The sequence below is a fragment of the Myotis myotis genome, unplaced genomic scaffold (assembly GCF_014108235.1).
Source record: "Myotis myotis isolate mMyoMyo1 unplaced genomic scaffold, mMyoMyo1.p scaffold_m19_p_16, whole genome shotgun sequence".
In the NCBI taxonomy this organism is placed as follows: Eukaryota; Metazoa; Chordata; class Mammalia; order Chiroptera; family Vespertilionidae; genus Myotis; species Myotis myotis.
Genome location: NW_023416320.1, coordinates 27,685,068 through 27,710,484, shown reverse-complemented (window position 1 = coordinate 27,710,484; position 25,417 = coordinate 27,685,068). Strand labels below are relative to the sequence as shown.

The following is a 25,417-nucleotide window of genomic DNA, read 5'->3' as shown; positions in this document are numbered from 1 at the left end:
TTAGCAAAATTCTTAAGAGTCCTAGGATTTTCAAGGAGCTCTCTACCTATGAAAGTCCTAGATGGCATTTTCATCCAACATAAGGATGTTTTAACCTACACTGAAACCTGTTGCTGAATGTAGCAGAGGAGGCAGAGGAGGCAGAGGAGGAAGAGGAGGAGGAGGAGGAGGAGGAGGAGGAGGAGGAGGAGGAGGAGGAGGAGGAGGAGGAGGAGGAGGAAGAGGAGGAGGAGGAGGAAGAGGAAGCAGAGGAGGAGGAGGAGGAGGAGGAAGAGGAGGAGGAGGAGGAGAGTGGAGCAGAACAAGAAGAAGTAGAAAAAGAAGAAATAATATGTGTACTCCAGATATAGGCTGATCTTGGTCAGGTGTTGACTGGTACTTCTCTCAACTATTGCAGTTTTTCAAAGCAATAATTGTGTCTAGCACAAAGTGATCCTCCCCAAGGGTTTGCTCCAGCACAAGGAAAGGGAAAACATATTATTAGAGTCAGATCATTAGTTTTTTGAAGCCACAAAACAGCGACAGACCCAAGCTGGCCCTTTCACAAGGCCATAGATCCAATCTCTCCTACTGCACAGTAGCTACTTTCTGCAAGCAGTTCCCATTCAGTCTTGCCATCATCTTGGTACTCATCTAGCCATCTGCTGGGGAAAGAGGGAAGACAATTAACATGAAAGAACATTAAAAGAAGGCACATTACTTAGAACAAAAAAAAATTAAATACTTAAAGGATTTAAAGGGGCTTTCAGAAAGGGGCTCAGAAATTTAAAAATCAGTTAAGATTTCAAGCCACATCCAATGATCTTCAGGAATTCAACTTCAGCAAACCTTTGTCCTACACTCAAGCTATATTGATACATCCTAAAATGTCAGTTTTTAGAAACATTCTATGATAACTTTACAAATATTCTAATATATCTTAAAATCAGTAAAAATTTCTTATTTGGACTTTCCTTAGGGGAAATCTTTATTTCTCTCCTTTCATGTAACTGGTGTTTAGTTGCTAAGGCAGGCTCTACAACAGCAATCTTCCAGAGATATATAACACAAGGCGCATATATTTTTTAAAAAGTAAAAAAGAGTAAAGATTAATTTAAATATTTTTATTTTAATAAATTCAAAAGATGATATTTCAACATGTAATCAATATAAAAATTATTGAGCTATATTACTGCAGTGGTCTGAATGTTTGTGTCCTCCTACCCCCAGAATTCATATGTGGAAATCCTTTGAAAGGTGCTTAAGTCATGAGAGGAGATCCTTCATGAATGGAATTAGTGGCTTTAAGAAAAAAAGATTCTGGGGCCATGGAACAGACTAACATAGCTTGATTATATTTACACCATGTTAGAATAATGCTTTAGCATTCACAGTTCATACACATAACTTTGTTTGATTTTAATTCATATGAACTAATAAAAACAGGTATTCCCATGATACTTACACATGAGGAAACTGAACCTCAGAGAAGTCGATAATAGTACCCACATTCCAAAATTAGCAGGGAGCAGAACAAGTGTTTGAGGAACAGAATCAAGAGCCTGTTTTCTAAATCCTATTCCAGTTTTCTTTCCATTTCAGCATGCTTACTGCAGAAGAGAAAATTATTAAATATTCCAAATAAAGAGAAAATGTCTAATGCTGATAAAGACCAGCTTCCTGAGGAGAGAAGGCCTTCAATTCTGGTCTCAAAGGAGGGAGTAATGCAGCCAGAGGGAAGCAGGAGGTATGCTGATGACACAGCTGGAATGAACTGGACAAAAGGGAGTATAACCAGGTAGTAAGTTGCCACACACCTGTTGCATGGAAACAGCACCTCTTGATTGCCACCTTCCTCTTCAGGTTTAACAGCGATACTCTCAAGAAACCATCCATTACCTGGATAAACTGACAAAGGAGATCACTTTGACTCTTTAACATAAAATATAGTAGTATTGTGATTTTATTCATAGGCTCCCAAATGTTCTTTTTTAAGTACACTTACCAGGCAATTTGAATATGAAAATATGCACATTGCAATTATACCAGTGGAGAAATGAAAACATGAGTAACGACATAATAACTCAGAGCAGTAGAAGCAGAGGAGAAAACAAGATTCTGTATTAGGGACACAAAATCTAATAATTCGGGGGGAGGGGGGGGGGAAGGACTTAAAGGCCAACGATAAAGAGAGAAGTAAATTCACATGAACGTGTGTCAATACATTACTTATAGAATACTGATATGTTTAAATAATAATGTAAAGTCACAATCAATCATCATTCTTAATGGCGAAAATTTAGAGGTAACCACTGATTAATGCACTTGTCGATGTGATTAAATAAAGGGAAAAAAGGAAAGGAAAGAAGAAAGAGAATGAAAAGCAATGTGGTGGAAAAGAGAAAACAGAACTTGCATTATTCACAAATAATGTGACTTTCTAAATTAAAAACCTAAAGAAATTTCAGAAAATAGTGGAATTAAAAGAGGTGAAAAAATGGTAGATATGTACTAAATATATACAAATTAATTACATTCCTATTGACCAGAAAGGAAGAGTTAAGAAGCATAATTCAATGAAACTTACAGTATTGAATTGCTGTAAAAATTTAAGAATGTATTGATAAATCTAAAGACAGATGTAGTATAATTCGTAGAAAAATTATTTAAATTTAAGAAATGACATAAACAAAGAGCTATCCCATATTTGTAAGTACAAAAAAATTATAGAGATATATTTCACTCAAACCAATCTAAAACTTTAGTGTAATTAAATCAAATTCACTACAGGGTTTTACAAGAATATTGATGAGCAGATGATAAAATGTATGTGGATGAATGAAGCCCAAGAATGTCAGAGCCACTACTGACCAGAGTAAGGTAAGAGATTCAGACTAATGATTATCAAAATGCATTATAAATCTATGCTAATTACCACAAGGCAGAATTGTTGTTGGCGTAGATCAGTTGACTGATGGAACAGAAAAAAGAATTCAGGATTGATCTACACATTCACACAAATGTGATACAGGCAGTCCTGGCTTTGTGCAGTGATGCAGAACCACATAAAAGACTGCATGCTGAAGCCCTGCCAAGCCATCTTACTAACCAATGGGGAAAATTACGATTGTTCATTGTGAACATGTTTGCTGAAACATCAAAAACTCTCTTACTGCTTGTTATAAAGATAAAAGAAAATAAAAATATCAACATGAATATTTAGTATACCGCAATTTAAAACAGAAACATTGAGAATTACAAGGTCTAATTCTTTGTAAATTAAAAAAAAAAAAAAAGCCTTTCCAAAAGTATTTGATGAACAAGAAAGGATCCAAAGACAAATGGCCGGGGGGGGGGGGGGTGGCGGGGGGGGGGGGCTGTAGAGATTTATCAGCATAACCAATGGACACTGACACTGGGGTGGTGGGGCCTTGCCTGGGGTGGGAATGGCTGGGGGGTGGGAGGTGGTCAAGGGGGTGGGGGGGTGGGGAGGGGGAGGCAATATATGTAAAACTTTAGACAACAAATTAAAAAAATGCAAAAAAGAAAAAAAGTATTTTGAATGGTACTTGCCTTCTTTATAATGTACAGTAAAGAGCAAGTATCTTTTCTATTCCAAATTGTGGTACCCCTTTCTAAGTTACAATCAGCTTCCAACATTTTATCACTCTGTGCTGTTAATGTTGTACAATACCTCTGAGAGTTCCTTCAAGGTAAAGTTTTTACCAACATTACTTCCTCTGGGACATATTCATTCTTTTTGTCACAACCACTTTTCTCACTTATGGTCAAAAGCTCCCTTCACTAAGTTTCTCTGCTGCTTAGAAAGTCTCTCAAACGGTGGCAGTGGCAGCATTTTCACAGTCACATTTTTCTCCAGTCATCCCATTTTTGTTTGATTTGAACTTCAGCATTATCACTTTCTATTATTTTTTTTTGTCGTGCTTTCATCTTTGAAGTATACATTTTTGTAAAATGTCACATGGGTTGATCACTGGGAGACATGGAGTCAATACAATGACCTGCTTTGCTGTCTGTACATGAACTGGTAACACATGGGTAGGAACACATCACCAAAAGACTGTGAAAGAAGTAAAGTGACTGGTTGCAGATCAGAAGGTGCATCAATTATTTATGTAGTGATTTGTGGACTGAAGAACTAGCAGGGAAGTGTATACTTTATACAATAACAACTAATAAACCGTGGTACCTGACATTTGAACCATGTTGTCGGTGGACTTGTGCTAATTAACTAAATAATTGTAATTGAAATTTGTGCATACAGAAACCATGCAAAGCAAGGACTGCCTGAATTTGATAAAGATGACTTTGTAAAGCATTAAGGAAAAGATGGAGTGGGTCATGAATAGTGGTGGTACAACTGATTACCCATACAGGAAAAAAATGAAAGTGGATTCCATCTTCATGTCATACACAAATATCAACTACAGATCCAGTAAATATCTACAGCTTAAAGATACAACTTAATATATGTATACATGTGTGCATATGTATGAACTGTTTATATATGCATATACAAATGTGTAAACATTTATTTCTAGAACACCCTAGGGTAGACTTCTTAAAATTCAAAACATGCTGAGCATTAGAAAAAAATACCACACTGTTAAATTCAACTACATTAAAGTTAATAATTTAAGTTCATTAAAATATATCACAAACTGGACAAAACATTGTGGTAGTAACTGCTAGTTGTTTTCCCCTTCTTCAATCACTGCAGTGTTAGAGCCCACATTTCCCAGGAGTCTTTGCAGCTATGTATAGCATATGACTAATTTCTCAGCAAGAAAACATGAAGAGAAGTAGTGTGTGCAGTTTCCACCTCACTGGCTTTGAAATGACTTTTGCCTTCACCCTAAATATTATAGACAAGAACATGTATTTCCACAGAAGAAGAAATTCAAAAAAATGAAAGAACGCCGAATCTTCTTAGAAATCAGAAAAATGCAAATTAAGACCACGATGGGATACCATTTTATACCCATTTAGAGAAGGCAAGTATTAAGTGTTCCAGGTGTTTGAGGGGATATTGCACAACAGAAATTCTTGTTCACTGCAGGTAAGAGTAAAACAGTACAATAACTTTTGGGGGAAAAGTGCTTGAGCTTATAAAGCTGAATATAATCATATTCGTTGGCCCAGCAATTTAATTCTATGCATTTACCCTGCTGCCAGGTTTCTAAGCCTCAGTATTATTGACATTTGGCTTAACAATTCTTTGTTGTGGAGACTGTCGTGTGCATTATAGACTGTTTAGCAGCAACCAGGCCTCTACCCAGTAGATACTGGTAGCACCCCCAATCCAATGTAATAACCTAACCTTCAGACATTGCCAAATGTCCCCAGAGAAGGCAAAATCACTTCCATTGGGAACCCCTATCCTAGCGGAACTCTTGTTTTTATACACTGACTAGGCAGTGGTTCTCAACCTTCCTAATGCTGCAACCCTTTAATACAGTTCCTCATGTTGTGGTGACCCCCAATTTCATTGTCACAAATTGAACATAATTAAAGCATAGTGATTAATCACAAAAACAATATTTAATTATTTATGTGTTTTCCGATGGTCTTAGGCGACCCTTGTGAAAGGGTCATTCGACCCCCAAAGGGGTCGTGACCCACAGGTTGAGAACCGGTGCACTAGGAGACATGCAAAGTATATTCAGTTTGTTTGAGACAGTCAAACTAGAAAAAACACATTTTATTAACAAGAGATAAAAATTTAATTATGTGAATAACGCAATAGAATATTCGATAGATATGAAAATAAATTATCTATAGCATCACATAAGAAAATGAGTGAATCTTAGAAGCATAATATTGAGTGGAAAAATAAGTGGAAGGCTTCAAATAGCATATCTTGATTTTTACAAATACAAAAACTGTCAAAAGTATTTTCAAGGATACCTGCATAATTAGTAAAGCCTTTTTTTAAAAGCAAGGATAAAAAATATCAAGAAATGATAAATCAAAAATTCAGAATAGCTACTTTGGCGGAGAGGATAGGAATAGCAAATACAGGTAGAAGCACTGGTATTGGTCATTTTCTAGGCTCACAGTGGGGGGTGGGTTATCAGACCTTATATAATACAGATTTTGAAACTCATAGCCTAGATTTTCTATTATGATAATTTTCTTTTCTTTTAGTGAAAAATATACAGAATGTAGGAAGGAGAGTTTTGTTAAAGACTTTTAAAACTATGCTCTAGAGCAGCCGTGGGCAAACTACGGCCCGCAGGCCAGATCCGGCCGTTTGAAATGAATAAAACTAAAAAAAAAAAAAGACCGTACCCTTTTATGTAGTGATGTTTACTTTGAATTTATATTAGTTCACACAAACACTCCATCCCTGCTTTTGTTTCGGCCCTCCGGTCCAGTTTAAGAACCCATTGTGGCCCTCGAGTCAAAAAGTTTGCCCACCCCTGCTCTAGAGCCCTGGCTGAGTAGCTCAGTTGGTTAGAGTATCATCCGCCAAGGTTGTGGGTTCAATTCCCAGTCAGGGCACATAAAGGAATCAACTGATGAACGCGAAAATAATTGGAACAATAAATCAGTGTTTTTTTCTCCCTTTCTCTCTCTGTCAAATCAATAATTTTTTTGAAAATTAAAAAGAAAATTATGCTATCATAATTACTTTCAACTTTTCTTAACTGAGGTCAAATTGCCTTACCCTATCAGAGAAACCCATCAAAATTCCAAACTATCCTGCCAAAATCTAACTCTCACCTTCAGCCTGCCGATCATGTTGTTTGTGTGTTGTTTTTTTAAATGCCTATGATGTTTTCATCGTTTCTTGGAGGAGAGCTTCATATTTTTCTGGACGAGGGGAGGTCCCCTTGCCATGTGGTACAATAATAACACTCCGTGTGTCACTTTAACACTATGTGTCATACTTTATTATACTTGCTTATTTCCTCTGTGTCTGCTCCCACTAGGCCCTGCCTTGTTCACATTTGAATGCCCAACCTGTGGCAAAGGGCCAGGCATAGCAGGTCCTCCACAAAGCACTCTTACATCAGAAGGCAGTGCTTTTCAACAAATGGTCTGAGGACCACATGAATCAGAATCCCCTCAGGTGCTCGTAAAAAACAAGCAAACAAACAAAAAACCAGACAGCACATTTCTGATGATTCAATAACTATGAATCAGAATATCTGGGTGTAGGCCCAAGAGGCTATTGTGCTTGTTTTAAGATATACAGGTATTTCCTAAATATTTTGAGGCTTTTCTAAGTTTGCTGTAAATGTGAGGCTTTACTGAGGCTGTCTCTCTATTCTATTTGAGATACAACTTTGTTCAAGTTAAAAGAATAATGTTGGGGGAGGGGCGTGGGAGAGGGCAATGGGGGAAAAAGGGACATATGTAATAGTTTCAACAGTAAAGATTTATAAAAAAGAAGAAAAAGAATAATGTTAAGTAGCTTCATTTTTAACAATGGGAGGGAAATTAAAGGTTTGCAAGTTTTGCTGAAGTGTTTCCTATACCTGCACAGATTTTGTTAATCAGTGTTTCACTGAAAAACAAACGAACTAGTATTAAGACGTTTGTTCCTTTTAGCTCTTTAAACATTAAAAATCATAACGTTTCTTTCCTTTTTCCTTTTATCATTTTTATTTTGTTGAATCAACCCACCTGGTAATAATACCCTATCCTACAAATGTCCAGCCTGCTCCTTCAAACAAACCCCTAACTCTTCCTCCTTTGACCTGCAGAGTCCCTGGTGATTGCCCTGTAGGTGCTGTTGCTATTGTTGCCACAGTGCCTCAACATCGTCTCTTTCAGCATTTGGGGTTAGATCTTCTGTTTCTCACAACCAAGAGGAGTCTCAAAATGATTTTTAAAAACTAGAGCCTGGTTAAGCCAGGAATTCCTATTAGCTGTTCTGTTTGATTCATGCCCAAGTCTACGGTCTTGACTCTCATCAGCGCTTCTGCAAATCCATGCACAATTTCCAGGGAGACTTGGGATAAAAGCTAAATCTCAATAGGTTTCCATCCTTCATGACACCATGCATAGAAGACAGTATATTATGTCTTTCCTTCCTCTATGTAATATCTTATTTCCGCCTCTTTCTAATAATTTCCTCTATATAGTCCTCAATTCATGTTATCATGCATCTATTTTCTTCCTATACAATGTGGCCTTCCCTTTTCTTCTTCCTTTCTCTTTGGGTTGTACCTAGAATACCCATGCTTCTTTCTGGTAAAGGCCATTTTTAAGCTCTAAGCACTATACTTGGTACGAGGAGAATAAAGTTGAATAATATGTTATACCATACATCAAAAAACTAAAAGTCTAGCAAAAGGGAAAAAAGTATAGAAATAAATGTAATAAATGGTTACTAAAATATGTGGTTGCATTTTAGCAGTGAAGAATGGAGGTTCCAGAGTCAAACAAACTTATGTTTGAATTTAATATGTCTAAGGAAAATAAGGGAGATATTTAAAAATTAGAATTGACTGGACTAGTTAATAGGTGTGGGAGGGGTAGAAGGTGAGGAAAGAAAGGGAGAATCAGGATGATTTCCAAGTTACTGGTTTGCTAAAAGAGTGTGGGGTAGGAAACCCAGCAGGAACACATCTGTAGGGAAACATGATAGATGCATTTTTGAGTATTACCTAGTAGGTCTGGGTACTTTGCGCGCGCGTGTACACGCGCGCGCACACACACACACACACGTGGAAATTTTCTTCATAATAAGGTACCAGTGAGCTTTTTAAGTCCTATAATAAATATAATCTAACAACACTTCATTTAACTCTAATTTCTTAAAAGAAAATTTTCTCATCTCAATTTTACATGAATTGTACATCCATCGTTTGTTTCACCTGCCTTTTATGAGACTTTTGATAAATATTCAAAACAAACTTCTTACCAAGAAAGCAAATCTTACCGGGATCTGTGCCATCATGACCAATCAGAACTTTCTTCATTTTCCAAGGGACACTGCCTCAATGGAAAAAATATCAACCTGTAAAAGAAACGGAGTGACTGTTAGGACATTCCCTTTATCTAGAAAAAAAAAGCATTGCAATCAGTACATTATTAGTAACTACAGTACAATATTACTATATTGCTATATATTACTACTGTATCATTATTACTACCACTATAAGAATCACCATTTACTATGTTATGCACAAAGCCTACGCTATGCCTTATGGAAAATATACAAACATGTAATATAATTCTTCCCCTCCTCAATCATACAGTCTAATAAAAATATTTTTAAAATTTAATCACAACATTTATTCAAAGTCTACTACTGCTAATTTCTTATTCATTTTCTTACTTTATTTTAAAAAAATATATTTTATTGCCCTAGCTGGTTTTGCTCAGTGGATAGAGCGTTGGCCTGCGGCCTGAAAACTCCCAGGTTCAATTCCAGTCAAGGGCACATGCCTGGGTTGCGGGCTCACTCCCCAGTAGGGGCCGTGCAGGAGGCAGCTGATCAATGATTCTTTCTTATCATTGATGTTTCTATCTCTCTCTCCCTCTCCCTTCCTCTCTGAAATTAATAAAAATATATTTTTAAAAAAACAATTCCAACCTAGGCATGTAAATATTCCTTCCTAAATTAGAGTAAATTGATTGCCAATAAGAAGGTGGAAAAGGAATAAATAAAGAAAACAATGCTGAGGTCCTAAAGGGACCTAGTCCCTGCTGCACACAGCAGTGGCATCGAGAATACACATCTTGATTATATTGTCTCCAGCTCTCTCCTTCTCTGCATTTCTTCTCTGTGCTTCCTGGGTCGCCTCCTGCCCAGGATCTGCCCTAGGCTGTGTTTTGGGAGAATTCACCTGAAGGTCTCACTTTCCAAGTGGGAGTTTACAACAGCCTATCTTTACTGGGGGCCCAGACTGAATCCCAGCCTGATGAGACCTCTTAAGCCTCCAGTCGGCATCACAGGCTTCACTGTCATTTTCTGATTGGCTTCTTGCTGCTAAGCTGCCACTTACGAATGGCTGAAAACTATGGTAAATACCAGCTACTCCTTTGGACGTTCTTCTTTCCAGAATCTTGGGCCCTTAAGCCTTGTCTTCCTTGGCAGCTCTCCAATGCCTTTAAAACATATTTAAAAGATGCTTACCACCCTAGCCAGTTTGGCTCAGTGGATAGAGCATTAACCTGTGGACTGAAGGGCCCCAGGTTTGATTCTGGTCAAGGGCAGGTCCCTTGGCTTTGGTTGGGGTTTGTGTGGAAGGCAACCAATCGATGTGACTCTCTCACATTGATGTTTCTCTCTCTCCCTCCCTACCACTCTCTCTAAAAATCAATGGAAAAATATCCTCGGGTGAGGATTAACAAAAATAAATAAATAAAAGATGTTCATCAAACATTTCTAATTCTCAGTAGGATGGCCATTTTGTTACAAGTTAGACTGCCCTAGCTGGAAGTAGAACCTTGATTGTTTTATTTTTGTTTTATTTATTTTTAATAGGAGAAACTGGGACTTACTATGGTTGCATTGTTCTGGTTCAGCCCCACCTCAACTCAACTCCAGAGCAATAAGATGCACACCAAGAAGTGACCTCACCTCTCTACTTCCTATTTGGTACCAAATGACTATTCAGGAATTTTCCGAGTGTGTGTCTTTTTAGATAAAGAAATTACAGGAAGTATGTGGGGTAACAGTTTATAAGGATCTTTCTGTTACCTGTCCCTATTGAAACTTGACTTTGTTATTTTTGGACTGGTGAAGACTTCGATTCCCCGAATCCCCCTGGAGCCGATGAGGTTGATAAATACATTAGACTCTGTCCCGGTACCTGGCCTCCTGCCAGTGCATATGTAGATGTCATAAACCACCTCTGAAATGTCAGAAATCTCATATTATTTTTCTCATTTCTATTTTCTCTTTGAATTTATTAGATACCCTGGAGAAAAATCTGACTATTCTTTAATCTAGTTGACACAACTTTCTCTATGGTACTTGGGCCCACTCCTTCTTATGTGTACCCCTATTCAAGCATACTCTCCACCACTTCATGTTTATCTCATTCATACAGACGCCCAGCCATTCCCACAACTACTGTTTCAAAATAATTATTGTTAAGAATTATGCACTTCCATTAACCACTACACTTTCACAGTTATTATAAGAAGTTGTACTTAAAACACACACACACACACACACACACACACACAACTCTTATCTCTCTTAATTAGATGAAAGTGGCATTCCCCCCCCCACCCTCCCCCCTGAGGTTGGCCTATTCTAATCACAGCTGGTCACTCATGCTGCTCCTTCATGGCGATTACTATTCTGTGAGGATTTTTAATAATCTTGATAGAGAAGAAATACAAAGACCCTAGAGAATTGCAAATTTAAATATAATTCTAAAGAAAGAGCTCAGTGAGGTACCAGCAAATTTTAATCCACCATATTTGACCTTAGAATTAAGGTAATTTTCAAGACACTGGTAAAAGTCACTAAAATTTAAAAAAGAGACTTTTCTAGTTGGTACTATTAATATGAATAATATCTTGGACACAATGAGTACTTGTTATTTCGAGTTCTAGAATTCTTTGTAAGTCATACTCTGTGCAATTGAACAGCTGCATTTATAGAAATCCACATTAACATTTTCAAAAAAACTCAGACACAAAAATCCAACAAGAAAACAAGGTACGTGAGAAACATTGCCTGTTTCCATCATGCCTGACCTTTAGAAAGACAAATGTGGTATATTGGGAAATGGTGTAAGCAGAGGAGATAAATCAGCTTCTTGTGCAGTCTCACATATTCTAAAATACCCCAGAGTGAAAGCCAGCTGAGCTGAAGCAAAAAATGTAGAATACTTCTCATGAATTTAGGACAATGAAGAAATCTTTTAAACTACCTATAAAGGAGATCTGGTCTCACAACCTGTGCAACTACCTGAGCTGAACTGGCTGAAACTGACACTGGAATGCTTCATGAAAACAAGTATGTGGACAAGCATGATTGGAAGTCTTTACAGGGAGACCATGATTTTGTTTACTGGAATTTTTTCTTCATTTCAGGTGATAAGTGACCTTGTTTACAACATTAAAAAATAAAAAAAATAAGGACATTAAAAATATTAAAACAGTCCAGCTGTGGTGGCTCAGTGGTTGAGAGTTGCCCTATGAACCAGCAGGTCACGGTTCAATTCCGGTCAGAGCACATGCCCTGGTTGCAGGCTGGATCCCCAGTAGGAGGTGTTCAGGAGGCAGCCAATCAATGATTCTCTCTCATCATTGATGTTTCTATCTCTCTCCTTCTCCCTTCCCTCTCTGAAGTCAATAAAAAATATATTTTAAAAATATTAAAACACAAAGTTAAACAAACTAATTGTTCATGGTTTAAAAAGTATACACCAAAAATTATTTAGAACAGAGACCATATATTTGTAGCACAAAATGCACCACTCAGCCCTCCCTCAACCATTGTACCTGCCCCATGATCAATTCATGCCCCTTTCCTGCTATCTGCACACACCTCAAATAATTCTCAACACTGTGTTCCCAGGAACAAGTTTAATACAGATAATTGGACCAGAAAAATTTCCTCCTAGATTTAGGCAGCTATTGCCAGAGAAATGTCCTAAAGGGAAGCCATCTTCACAATTTAGGATGATTTTGGATAAATTATGAAAGAATGTTAAGTAATTCTGTTCTTAATGTCACCAGAATTATCAATGATATATCAAAAAGCAATGGCCGTATTCACAGGATTGTCTATTGTCAAAGCCATTGTCTACCCTCATGCTGAGCGTATCCTGCAGGACTGCACTTGTCCGGGTATTGAGTGTCTTGGTCTCCGTGTCCTAACCCTCATGTGCCGTTAAGTGCAGTGCTCAAGTCTTTTTCCATTTCGAACCCCTACCTCCCAGCACATGTTAAATGTTCACTGAATAATACTGAGTAAGTGAATGCCTAGTACTCCCTCCATCTAGGAAAAGTGTTGTGTGCTGCTCTCTGCTGGTTGCCCACAGAACTGCTCAAGCAGGAATCAACAGACTGCACCTCAAACCCACCCCACCTTCCCAGGATCCTTCTGCTACTAACTTTGCTCTCATTGCCCAGTTTATCTCAGGGTCCAGATGGCTTCTGGCCCTTTGGATTTGTCTCCTGGTCTTAGATCTACATGTGCTATCAGGAACTGACAATAGAATTTGGCTTCCTAGACTGAGCCACTCTAAAGACTACCATCCACACAGGAGTGACTGAAGAAGGCAAGGGGTAGGCAAGGAGTTACATTGTCAAGTACTTCATGCCAGACATGTGCTAGAAGCTTCTCTTAAGTGAGCTTATTTAAAATGCCTCTTTACTACTATAGGCAGTATGGCCTAGTGGTGTTATTCTATTTTGGTTCAAACCATCCAAGAATTCTCAATCTATTACTGAAAAAAAAATCTCCATTTTTTTAAAAAGCAATAGAGTCACATAAAAAATATCATTCTTCTAGCTGTATCCCTAAAGTCGCAAGCTTTCATTCTCCTCCCAGGGTACATGGTAGAAATTTTCATTAGGAAGTGACATATGGAACTTACCCTAGAGAGATGTGCCCCTGTGCAAATGTGTGTAGGTGGACACACGGACACACACACACACACACACACACACACACTCCCTGCCCTGAGTTGGGAGCAAACACATTAATGCTCAGTGAAATTCATGGGACCTTAAATTTTAAGTAGGGCCCAAAATGAAAAATTCTCCACCCAGGGCCTTCCAAATATTTAGCTCCCCAATTCAGAGATGGAGGAACCATAGAGTCTCCCAACTCCTTCCAGCTGGCAAATGACCATGGGGCCATGGGGCCATGATTTCTCAGTCCCCTTCCCTCCATTCATGGAGACAGACTCTCAAAACATTTCAGGTCCTACCAACCTGCGGTGACATAAACAAATAATCACTGAGTCTAAGGTCATGAACTTTGCATTTGTGCCCCCATCCTTGTCAGAGTGCACACAATAGCTTTAGTGAATGTAAGGGGTTTTTTAATTATTTTTTTTCTAATTAGAAAAAAAGAAATGTAACTGTTTATGTTTGGGGGACTTTTCTAGTGCCATGTTTTTATCATGATGTTCTAATGTTCCTAGGTAATACTCAGTGACTTTGCCCTGCCGTGCTCTTATGCCCTGTCGAGTCCTTATGCGCTGTGTGATGCGGCTCCTCTCTGCACATGGGCACCTGTGATGCTGCTCGACCACCTCAGGAGCATAGGCATCACTGCCGAAACCCGGGGAACTCTACAGGCAGCACAACTGAACTTCCCAAGACAAACCCCTCGGCTGAATCTTTAATTTGATTTAATTAATGGACTGTTTCAGTGCTTTCTCTCAAGTCACCAAGAATGAAGCTTTCTCAGCACTCATCATGGTGAGATCATGTTGATACAAACTGCCCAAAGGAATCGGATCTCAGAAACAGATGGTAAATGGGATTCAGTGCTAAGCATGTGCCGACACTTCAGTCTGCACTGAAGGTCTGAAGGTTTGTGGTCCAAGACTTTATATACACTGGTGTTTAGTGCGGAAGCTTCATGGGCTTCTAGGTGGTAAAATATTTATCTTGCCTTTGAGCTATAGGAGGAAGTCCCAGGGTGGAGAGGGAAGTGGAATTTCTTGCTATTTTGTAGAAGGTCACCCACAAGGCCTAGTGAAAAGATCCCTTATCACCAGGAGACCTGACCCAAAGTAAAGGAGCTGGCCATGCAGAGGCCTGGGGAGGTACAGCATAGCAGATAAAATAGAAGATCAGGGGCCTGAGGGCTAAGGGGACAGCTTGTCTGGTGCCCTGAGGGAGCACTGAGGCTGGAGTTGCGGGGAGGGTGATAGGCCTTGCAGGAAGTTGTGATGATTTTGGCTTTTACTCTTGGTAAGTGGGGAAACCTTGGGAGGGTTATAAGTAACAGAGTGACATCATCTGCCTGCTATTTTCTGGAGACCACACTGGCTATGGGGCTGAGAACAGCGTGTCCTAAAGCCAACGTGCTCTTTGCGTTTGCCCTCCCACCTTGGTAGCAGCTCCATGCTATGAAGGAAGCAGCAAAGGAAGACAAGTCAAAGGGAGAATGCAAAGGCATTGCTGAGTGCCTGCTACGTGACAAATGCTGTATTCAGACCTTTTCACATACTCCTGATGGACATATATTTCTGGTGTGCCTGGAATGGTCCCGACTGACACCTATTATTCTCACATACTCATTAACAGAGTCTTTCTCCTCTCTAAAGAAATGTCCTGGTTTGGATGGTGAATTATAATGGTGATCACGATCTAATATAATAATAAGATTAATGTGCCCCATTTCAGAGGCAAACTAACCAAGACTGAGAAAAGCGGTGCAATTTGCCCTCATTCCGAAGCCAGTGATTGAGATCAAGACTTGAATCCAGACTCTGCTTCTCTGAGCTCCAGCTGTTTCCTCAATGAAAGGGCCTGTCTCTGTCCGAAGCCCACATTTCCCCCTTGAGCCTGGGCACTGTGGTAAAGGCTAAAGCATGAAAGGAAGCCTGCTTGTTATTTCAAACTTATCTTAACTCAGTTATTTTCATCCACAACTTGCTGTAAGATATCAGAAAGTGTTTCAGAAACACACATATTTTCTCGCTACTTAAAGTCTGATAAATGCACGTATTTGGAAGCAGACACATTTCTACTATGATGGTACTGTCTTACAGTCACAGATAGTTATTTTCTATTTCAGAGCAAACCGCTAAGCATACCTGTGCCCTTGCAGAAACCTAGCATCCAACACTTCCTCACACACAGATGTGGCCCAAGACCCCACTTCGCATCATCATCTGTCTCTCCTGAAGAGAGCCTGGAGCCAGAACGTGTGAAGCAGCTATGGTGAGTTTAGTTGACATTCTTATCATCTCTGGGCCATCCCCACCAGCCATTAACTAAAGATTTTTACAGACAACCAACCAAGGGCGATCGGCAGCTCCTGGTGCCTGTCCCCAGGAACAGGGCGGACGGTGAGCAAATCGGAGCTGATGTGGATGAGTTCAGCTTGGCATACTAGCGCCTGGGAGGAGATTGCTCTGATCCCTCCAGCAATCTAGCTCAGCCCCCAAAGAGTGGTGATTTATAGACAGACAGTTTCGAAAAACCTTTTCTTTTGAAAACATTCCAGTTACCATTTGAAAAGAAGAGGCAAAATCACAAAATTAATTGGCTCGAGTGTTAAGTGCCAATTATAAGGAAAAGGACTCTTTTCTCTGCCACTAAATTAAAAAATAAATAAAACCCTCAAGGGTGTCACTAGAACTCTATCCAGCCTGGCAAGCCTAAGCATTAGTAGCTTCATTAAAAACAAAAAGTTCCCCTACATTATTCTTTGTGTTCTTCCCTGGGCTACTTCAAAACATTTTGACAGATGGACATACATATCCCAAAATGAAGGTCAGCCCCTCCTTTCAAACCCAGAACAGAGAAGCACCAACGCAATGGTGTGAGTCTGCTCTGCCTCCCTTGATGTCACAGGAATAGTAAGTGAACTGTCCGTGGCACCAAGAATGACTTTCCAAAAGCAATACCAAGCATGACCAGACTGCCCTTTGCTCATCAGTAGGTTTTGATCCCTCATTAATTCCTGAACATTGATGTGTCGTTATTTTTTTATTTTCCTATTTTAATGATTTCCCCCTCAATGTCTGGGAAAAGGGCAGCTGAATTGATTTGCCAGAACTGGAATAAAATGAAAAGACTGGACCAGATTAGCTTTAGGTGTCATGTATTACATGATATTACTTTATAGGAGAAATTGCTGTAAGAAAGGGTTGGTGTGCTTCAGCTAAGAAATTACCCCTCTAAATGGGAGATGCTAATGGGTAAAGTTTCATTAGCCAGTTTGGGAAATGGATGAACAGAAAGATGCAGAGGAGACATGCTGAGCTTTTATTGCTGCTCAAGTTAAATGAACCCCAAAAATCAATAGTTCATTTAAAGTACAATGAGTTTCTTTTGTATCTTGAATATTTTTAAAAACCCACACAACTGCTTTCTACGTTTTTGCATGCAATGTAGTTGTGCAATTGAGTTTAAGTAAAGTTCTTTTTTAAATAATGCAGCTTTTAAAAACACAATACATTGAGAAATAACTAGTATATCAGACCAATAAGATTTCTTCTGTTTCTTATTGGCATCATGGATTTAAAAGTTCTTCTATATATCACTTTTAGAAAGAATGGATTCTTGACAGATGTTAGCAACTTGGTGAATAGTATAAATAGGTCCTAGACTGCTAGATATTAGCTCTAATTTTTTCCTCATACATCCTCTGTAATTTCTAACATTCCTATATTCGTTAAGAATGATTCATGTAGCAGAGCATGGATCATTTTCTGAGTCTTTAAAAAATTTTATTCAATTTATTTAAACAAGATAAAAAAGACAGTTTACCCATTTCTCCCAAACCCCAACCCTCTCCACTTGTAATCACTAATCTGTTGTCTGTATCTGAGCTGGTTGTTTTTTGTTTGGGTATTTTTCCACATATAAGAATGATAATACAGCCGAAGCCGGTTTGGCTCAGTGGATAGAGCGTCGGCCTGCGGACTGAGGGGTCCCGGGTTCGATTCCGGTCAAGGGCATGTGCCTGGGTTGCGGGCACATCCCCAGTGGGAGATGTGCAGGAGGCAGCTGATCGATGTCTCTCTCTCATCGATGTTTCTAGCTCTCTATCTCTCTCCCTTCCTCTCTGTAAAAAATCAATAAAATATATTTAAAAAAAAAAAAAAAAGAATGATAATACAGGATTTGTCCTTTTCTGTCTGGTTTATTTCACAGCATAATGCCCTAGACATCTGTCCATGTTGTTGTAAATGTCAAGATTTCAATTGATAACCACTTATATTATTTCCACACCTTGGCTATTGCAAGTAATGATGCAATGAACATGATACTGCATATATCTTTTTCAATTAGTGTTTTCATTTTCTTTAAATAAACATCCAGAAGTGAAATTGCTGGACTACATGGTAGTTTTATTTTTAACGTTTAAAGGAAATGCCATACTATTTTTCATAGTGGTTGCACCATGGCATGCCTACCAACAACAGCACATAGGATTCTCTTTTCTCCACATGCTCAGGTTGGGATGTGGTAATTCAAAGCATCAGTGAGCTGTGGAGGGAAGCCTTCTGAGGAGAGCCGAAGAGAAGAAACCGATGAAAGGGCAGAGAGAGGGGAGAAGACAGACCATGTTCAGTTTCATGTTAACTGAAGCCATGAAAACTGAACAGCTTCTGGGGAACAGGAGCCCTGTCTGAATCATCTTATGTCCTCTGGTTCCCATTACATTAGGCAGCTAATGCCCATTGTATGCATATGTTTACCTTTACTTGTGTGGAATGGCAGGATAGACCATGAACAGGCATTAAAGATGATGAGGGTGAATTGCCTAATGAAATACGGGGGCTGTAAGCAAGAAAGAGGACAAAGCTGAAGATGAAATGTTAGTCCTCTGTGTAAAGTTAGCAACAGAAGTTAGGGAGAGGCTCAAAAAGATAGTGACAAATCAAGTATTTAAATCCATGTGTTCAAGGAGAACCAAGATGGCGGCATAGGTTAACGCCGGAGTTTGCTGCTTTGAACAACTACTTCAAAAGTGAAACCAAAAAACGGAAGGGACAGCACCCAGAACCACAGGAACGCTGGCTGAGTGGAAGTCCTACAACTAGGAGGAAAGAGAAACGCATACGGACACTCAGAGGAGGCGCAGTGCTGAAGTCAAATTCTGAGGTGAGTGCGCGGAGCGGGCTGGCGGCGGAGGGCGCGGTTGGCGGTTGGCGTTTTCAATCGGGAGGGAGTCGCAGACTCTGAGCTCCAGATCCGGGCGAGTCTTTAGGGACCCAGACTCAAACGGGAGAAGCGGGACTGTCTGGCTTCGGTCAGAGCGAGTGCAGCTTTCTCTCTGAGCTTTGCAGCGGGTGCTGGGACTCAGAGAGGCAGAGCCCCTGGGGACAGGACTGAGAGCCGCCATAACTGCTCTCTCCGGCCCACCCTGTTGATCCTGTGCGACCCGCCCCGCCCAAGCCCTGCACACAGGCATTTGCCGGATAGCCTCAGGCAAAGGCTAGATTAGCACCTCCCTAGAGGACAGAAGTTCTCTCACTGCTGACACAGCTGATTCTCATAGCCACTTGGCCTGGAGGTCAAACCCTCCCTGGAATTAGCTACAACAATCAAGATTTAACTATAAGACTGCGAACAAAGACCACTAGGGGGTGCACCAAGGAAGCATAACAAAATGCGGAGACAAAGAAACAGGACAAAATTGTCAATGGAAGATATAGAGTTCAGAACCACACTTTTAAGGTCTCTCAAGAACTGTTTAGAAGCCGCCGATAAACTTAATGAGATCTACAAGAAAACTAATGAGACCCTCGATCTTATATTGGGGAACCAACTAGAAATTAAGCATACACGGACTGAAATAACAAATATTATACAGACTCCCGACAGCAGACCAGAGGAGTGCAAGAATCAAGTCAATGATTTGAAATGCGAGGAAGCAAAAAACACCCAACCGGAGAGGCGGAATGAAAAAAGAATCCAAAAATGCGAGGATAGTGTAAGGAGCCTCTGGGACAGCTTCAAGCGTACCAACATCAGAATTATAGGGGTGCCAGAAGATGAGAGAGAGCAAGATATTGAAAACCTATTTGAAGAAATAATGACAGAAAACTTCCCCCACCTGGTGAAAGAAATGGACTTACAGGTCCAAGAAGCGCGGAGAACCCCAAACAAAAGGAATCCAAAGAGGACCACACCAAGACACATCATAATTAAAATGCCAAGAGCAAAAGACAAAGAGAGAATCTTAAAAACAGCAAGAGAAAGACAGTCAGTTACCTACAAGGGAGTACCCATACGACTGTCAGCTGATTTCTCAACAGAAACTTTGCAGGCCAGAAGGGAATGGCAAGAAATATTCAAAGTGATGAATACCAAGAACCTACAACCAAGATTACTTTATCCAGCAAAGCTATCATTCAGAATTGAAGGTCAGATAAAGAGCTTCACAGATAAGGAAAAGCTAAAGGAGTTCATCACCACCAAACCAGGATTATATGAAATGCTGAAAGGTATCTTTAAGAAGAGGAAGAGGAAGAAAAAGGTAAAGATACAAATTATGAACAACAAATATGCATCTATCAACAAGTGAATCTAAGAATCAAGTGAATAAATAATCTGATGAACAGAATGAACTGTTGATTATAATAGAATCAGGGACATAGAAAGGGAATGGACTGACTATTCCTGGGGGGGAAAGGGGTGTGGGAGATGCAGGAAGAGACTGGACAAAAATCGTGCACCTATGGATGAGGACAGTGGGTGGGGATTGAGGGCGGAGGGTGGGGCGGGAACTGGGAGGAGGGGAGTTATGGGGGGAAAAAAAAGAGGAACAAATGTAATAATCTGAACAATAAAGATTTAATTAAAAAAAAAAAAGAAAAATAAATCCATGTGTTCAAGGAAAGAGAATCACGTAGAGGTAGTGATTTAAAAAAAATTTTTTTTAATGGAGGAAACAGTAAAGAATTATGTTTGTATCATATAACTGAGGTCAGGGTGAGAGACATATTTAATAACAATGATGGTAATAGCTAGTATTTATTACATGAGTCTATGTACCAGGAAGACTAAGTGCATTGTCTCATGACTCAAAACAATCCTGTGACATAGGCACTAGTTTCATCATTTCACAGATGAGGTATTCTGGCTAAGGATAGCACAACTAAATATATCACCAAGCCAAAACTAAACCAATGTGTCTAGTTCCAGAGTCCCTAGAAGTCTCTGCCTATTCAAATGAGAGATCAACAGTGTCAAATGCAGTAAAGAATTCTAGGACACAGAGAAAACACACAGACACGCATTTAATTTAGGACAAATGGCCATTGGTATCTACTGGGAGAATATCTTCAACACAGCAGTGAAAACAAGGTGATTATCAGAGATACATGGAATGGATAGAGAAAAATTAAGGCAGTGTGTGAGTTCACTTTTAGGCAAAACAAAACAAACAAAAACCTGAGTGAGGGAATTTAGGTGCTCCTAAATTCATGATTGATAATATTGACTACCTGTATAGCCAAGAAGAAAGCCACATTGAAATGGCTAGCAAACCATTTGCAGAAAGATGAATTGACGACACACATAATACATCCTTGTATGTACATTTTCACCTTTGAACAACCATGCAAGTGTTAATCCTAAAGCCTGATGTTCTAAATAAGGAAAGCTACAGCCTGCAAGCTAAATCTTCCAGCATCTGTTTTTGTACAGTCCAGGAGCTAAGAATGCTTTTCACTTTTCTTAATGGTTAAAAAATTAAAAAACAGAATATTATTCCTTGATAAATTGAAATTATATAAAATTATAACTACAGTTCCCAAAAATAATTTTTTTAAATACAGCCACACTATTACTTTACATATTATTCATCGGACCTGAACAGTTTCAAGACTTTATGATATCCTATTCTTTGTGTCTGGATCTTTACTGGAAAAGGTTCCTATTCTCTGTTCTATATCATTTCAATTATTTTCATCTTTAATGTCAAACACAAAGGAAGCAAAATTAAATACTTGGCAAAGATGCTTTGTTAGTTCTCACAATGGGCATTTCTTTCCATGTATCGCCATCATTTTCATTCTCAGCTATCCAGGAGTCAACAGTTGGACAAAACAGCTCACATGTGTCTATGTTTTCAAGTTGAATTTCTTCCAGATACCACCTGGGGTCCTTTCCACTGTTGTCATGTCCAATACGTATTTTATAGATTTCACCAATATCTTTAAGATTAATCTGCAATACAAAGGAGAAAGGGGAAATAAAATTTCCTACATCTCTGATCTGATTTGTCAAATTACAAATTCATATTCAGTTATGAACTCAATATCTACTCCCCCCCTAAATATTTCTTACTAATTTCCTTTAAAACTAGTTACTTGTAAATGCTAGTACTTATGGCAAAGCATAAATTCATTGACCATGGACAAACTAATGTATTAAATCCAGCTAATTTTCACTACATCTTTTTTTTTTTTTAGCAACTCACTGTTATTACCTTGAAAAATAAATGTTTTATTGTAATTATTGATATCCACTATTTATTCAGTGGTTAGACCTAAAGAAAATAATCTAACTTTCTGGAGTCTATAATATATTATGGTTTTTTTTCCTATTATAGTGAGGTCCCAAGGAAAAGAAACCATATATGCTTCTGAGTTTAAACTAGGGCTAATCAAATAGCCCTGAAACAGAGTGACTTTGTATTGGAAAGTGTGATTCTCCGTCCCTCTCCCCCAGTTTTACTGAGAAATAATTAACATGCAGCACTGTACAAGTTTAAAGTGCATAGCATGATGGTTTGATTTACAATAGGTTCAACTAACATCCATCTTCACACATAGACTAAAAAGAAAAGAAAGAAAAATAAATATTTTCTCTTTGTGATGAGAACTCATAGAATTTATTAGCTGTAGTCATCATTTGTACATTATACCCCTGGTACTTATTTACCATATAACTGGAAGTTTTTACCTTTTGACCATCTTCAAAAGATCAGATTCTTAGACATGATACAAAAAGCATAATCCATAAAAGAAAAAAACCCTGATAAATTGAATTTCATCAAAATTCAAAACTTTTGCTCTGTAAAAAATCCTACTAACAGGATGAAAATTCAAGCTACAGAATGAGAGAAAATACTTGCAAATCACATGTCTGAAAGAGAACTAATAATATCTATTGTATACTATTTATATATTCACATATATCCACATTTACCTATAGAATATATATCCTTTAATAAATGTGAATAGATATATATGTGTAGATAAAAACAAAACCAACTTCTCAAAAATCAACATTTAAAAAAACAATGAAATGGTCAAATGATATAAAGAGCCACTTTACCAAAAATGATATGCAGATTACAATAAGCACATGAAAAGATGTTTGCAATAGGTAAGTGTATATTAAGACCACAATGAGCTATCACTATACATGTATTAGGACAGACAAAATAAAAAGTAATGACTACACCAAATGCTTGCAATGATGAAAAAAAAAAACACAACTCATGAGATCACTGATACATGTTATACGTAAATTGCCGGTGAGAGTGTAAAATAGTAGTCCACCTGGAAAATAGTTTGGCAGTTTCCTAAAATAAAAAATTAAGCATACACTACCATACCTCTCAGCAATTACACTGCTGGCCTTTATCTCCGAGAAATGAAAACTTAGCTCCATGCAAATGCCTGTACACAATTGTCCTAACAACTTTATTTATAATAGTCCCAAATTAGAAACAATCAAAATGTCTCAGTAGGTAAATCATTAAGCAAACTGTGGTACAGCCACACAATGGACTACTATCAGCCATGGAAAGGAATGAACTATTGATACATGCAACAACTTGGATGGATCTGAAGGGCATTATGCCAAATGAAGGGGGAAATAAGCTAATATCAAAACACCATAGACTTTAAGATTCCAATTATATAATATTCTCAAAATGACAGAATCATAGAGATTAAAAACGAGTAGTGTTTTCCAGGGATGGTGGTGGAACATGGCTGGGGGTGGGGGCTGTGGCCATAAAGCGAAAGCACCAGGGAAATCCTTGGGGGATGAAAAGAGCTCTATACATACGTTGATAATAGAGGTGGTTACATGAACCTATGCACGTGATTAAATGACATAAAAACTATTCATACAGATTGTACCAATGTCAAAATCTTGAGTTGATATTAAGCTATAATTAGGTAAAATGGAAACAATTGGAGAAAATTAGATGAAGGGTACATGGAATATTTCTACAACTTCCTGTGAATCTAAAATCATTTTTTAAAAAAAAAATATTTAAAATGTACTTATAAGCATTTTATTATAATTAGAAAGGCCATTTAGAGGTCTTCTCTCCTGGGAGATGATTCTGTCTGCATAGTTCTTCCTCTAGGCACTTGGATAATTCACCATTTTGGAGCCCACATGACCTCACTCTACTTAGCCATTGTGTATGGCATGGGGCGGAGGCAGTCCTTCCTCACCGTAGTGTAATACAGTGTCTGCTTCTTCCTGGACTATTTGAATTACTCACAAGGCTCTGTACTTTTTTCTTCCTTCCCATACAGATAGAAACAAATACATTTTTGTACATAAATAAAATAAGAAACAAAGCATATATTCATGGTATACACAATAAATTTTCACTTTTTAAATTTAATACATATGTATCTATTGAAGATATAAACAATTTGCAAAATATAGAAGAGAAAGAATTTACTTATAATTTAAATTAAATTATTAATGATTCACTTTTCTAATTTCTTTCTTTTATATTCCAGGTAATGAAAACTATGCTGTGTTGAATGACATCAAAACTATCCAAAATCATGGTTGATACACTGAAAGCTAACATTCCTACAATCAAATATGCTACTCACTGGGTAATTTTTTGTCACAATTTGCAAATTGTTTAGGTCCTTTATAGAAGTTAATTTATTAAAATTTCAAATGACATGAAGCTTTACAGGAATCCTATTTATTAACACCCTTTTATTTATTAAAACCATAAGTAATAAAACAAACTATTATATATATATATATACCCTTCTTTGCATGACTGCATTTTCTACATTTTTTATTCTCTTTTCTCTTTTGAATATAATTACTAATTCATGGCTTTTCACAGTCTCTCCTTGTTTCAATTAACTGTTATGATTATTATCACTATTGTGAAGATGGCACTTCCAGCTTAGCCAGTGAAAGCCCCTTTATATTCACTCGTCTGTCTGTCAACACCGCCCTTGACATTTTTGAAGCTATCATTGACTCCAGAAACAGAAGGCTATTCCAGACCAATTCTGTTGTTGTTGTGTTTTGTTTTTTCCTGATCGAAGACAAAGAATGACTGTATCCTGATTCTTTTAAGCGGTAAGTATTATTCGAGACAAAATGTGGGCACCAGCAGACACATGTGGGTTGTGTGTATGTGGAGATGCAGCTGCCTTTGGGACAATGAATGGTGACAGATTAGTAAAAGCCATTTCCCGCTTTCCCCCTTATCTTGATGCTTCTTCTCAGAGTACACTCTCCTTATGGATCTTCTTGTGGATTCCTGGGAACCAGGGCTCCTTTTACTCTTGGGCGGACGTCAGTCTCCTTCCTGTGTTCTGGGCCCTACAGTCATGCACCTCACCTCTTGTCCAGCCCGCCCTTTCTCTGTCCTGTGTGGTGAGGTCAGAACTGATCACCTCTTGAGTTCTCTGCAATCTCCAGCGCTTCACTCTTAGATTCCACCTCACCTCATGGCCCTCCTACTTTGGCTACTCCATCATTTCCTCCTTCTTTGGCTCTGTGGTTTCTGGGATTTGCAGTATCACTGCCTTGTTCTGAGATCCTGGCAGTCATTGCCTCTGAA

At 38.5% G+C, this 25,417-nt stretch overlaps 1 protein-coding gene across 1 annotated transcript in view; it reads right to left on the bottom strand.

Annotated features, from left to right (window-relative positions):
- Window positions 1-250: 250 nt before the first annotated feature.
- RP1 (RP1 axonemal microtubule associated) overlaps window positions 251-25,417 on the bottom strand; it is a 136,003-nt gene continuing 110,836 nt past the window's right edge. Inside the window, 7 exon segments of the mRNA XM_036338241.1 lie at window positions 251-641; window positions 1,797-1,878; window positions 8,894-8,932; window positions 8,935-8,971; window positions 10,661-10,731; window positions 10,734-10,814; window positions 21,573-21,792. Of these exon segments, the coding sequence (XP_036194134.1) occupies window positions 542-641; window positions 1,797-1,878; window positions 8,894-8,932; window positions 8,935-8,971; window positions 10,661-10,731; window positions 10,734-10,814; window positions 21,573-21,792 (630 nt within the window). The 3' untranslated portion in view covers window positions 251-541.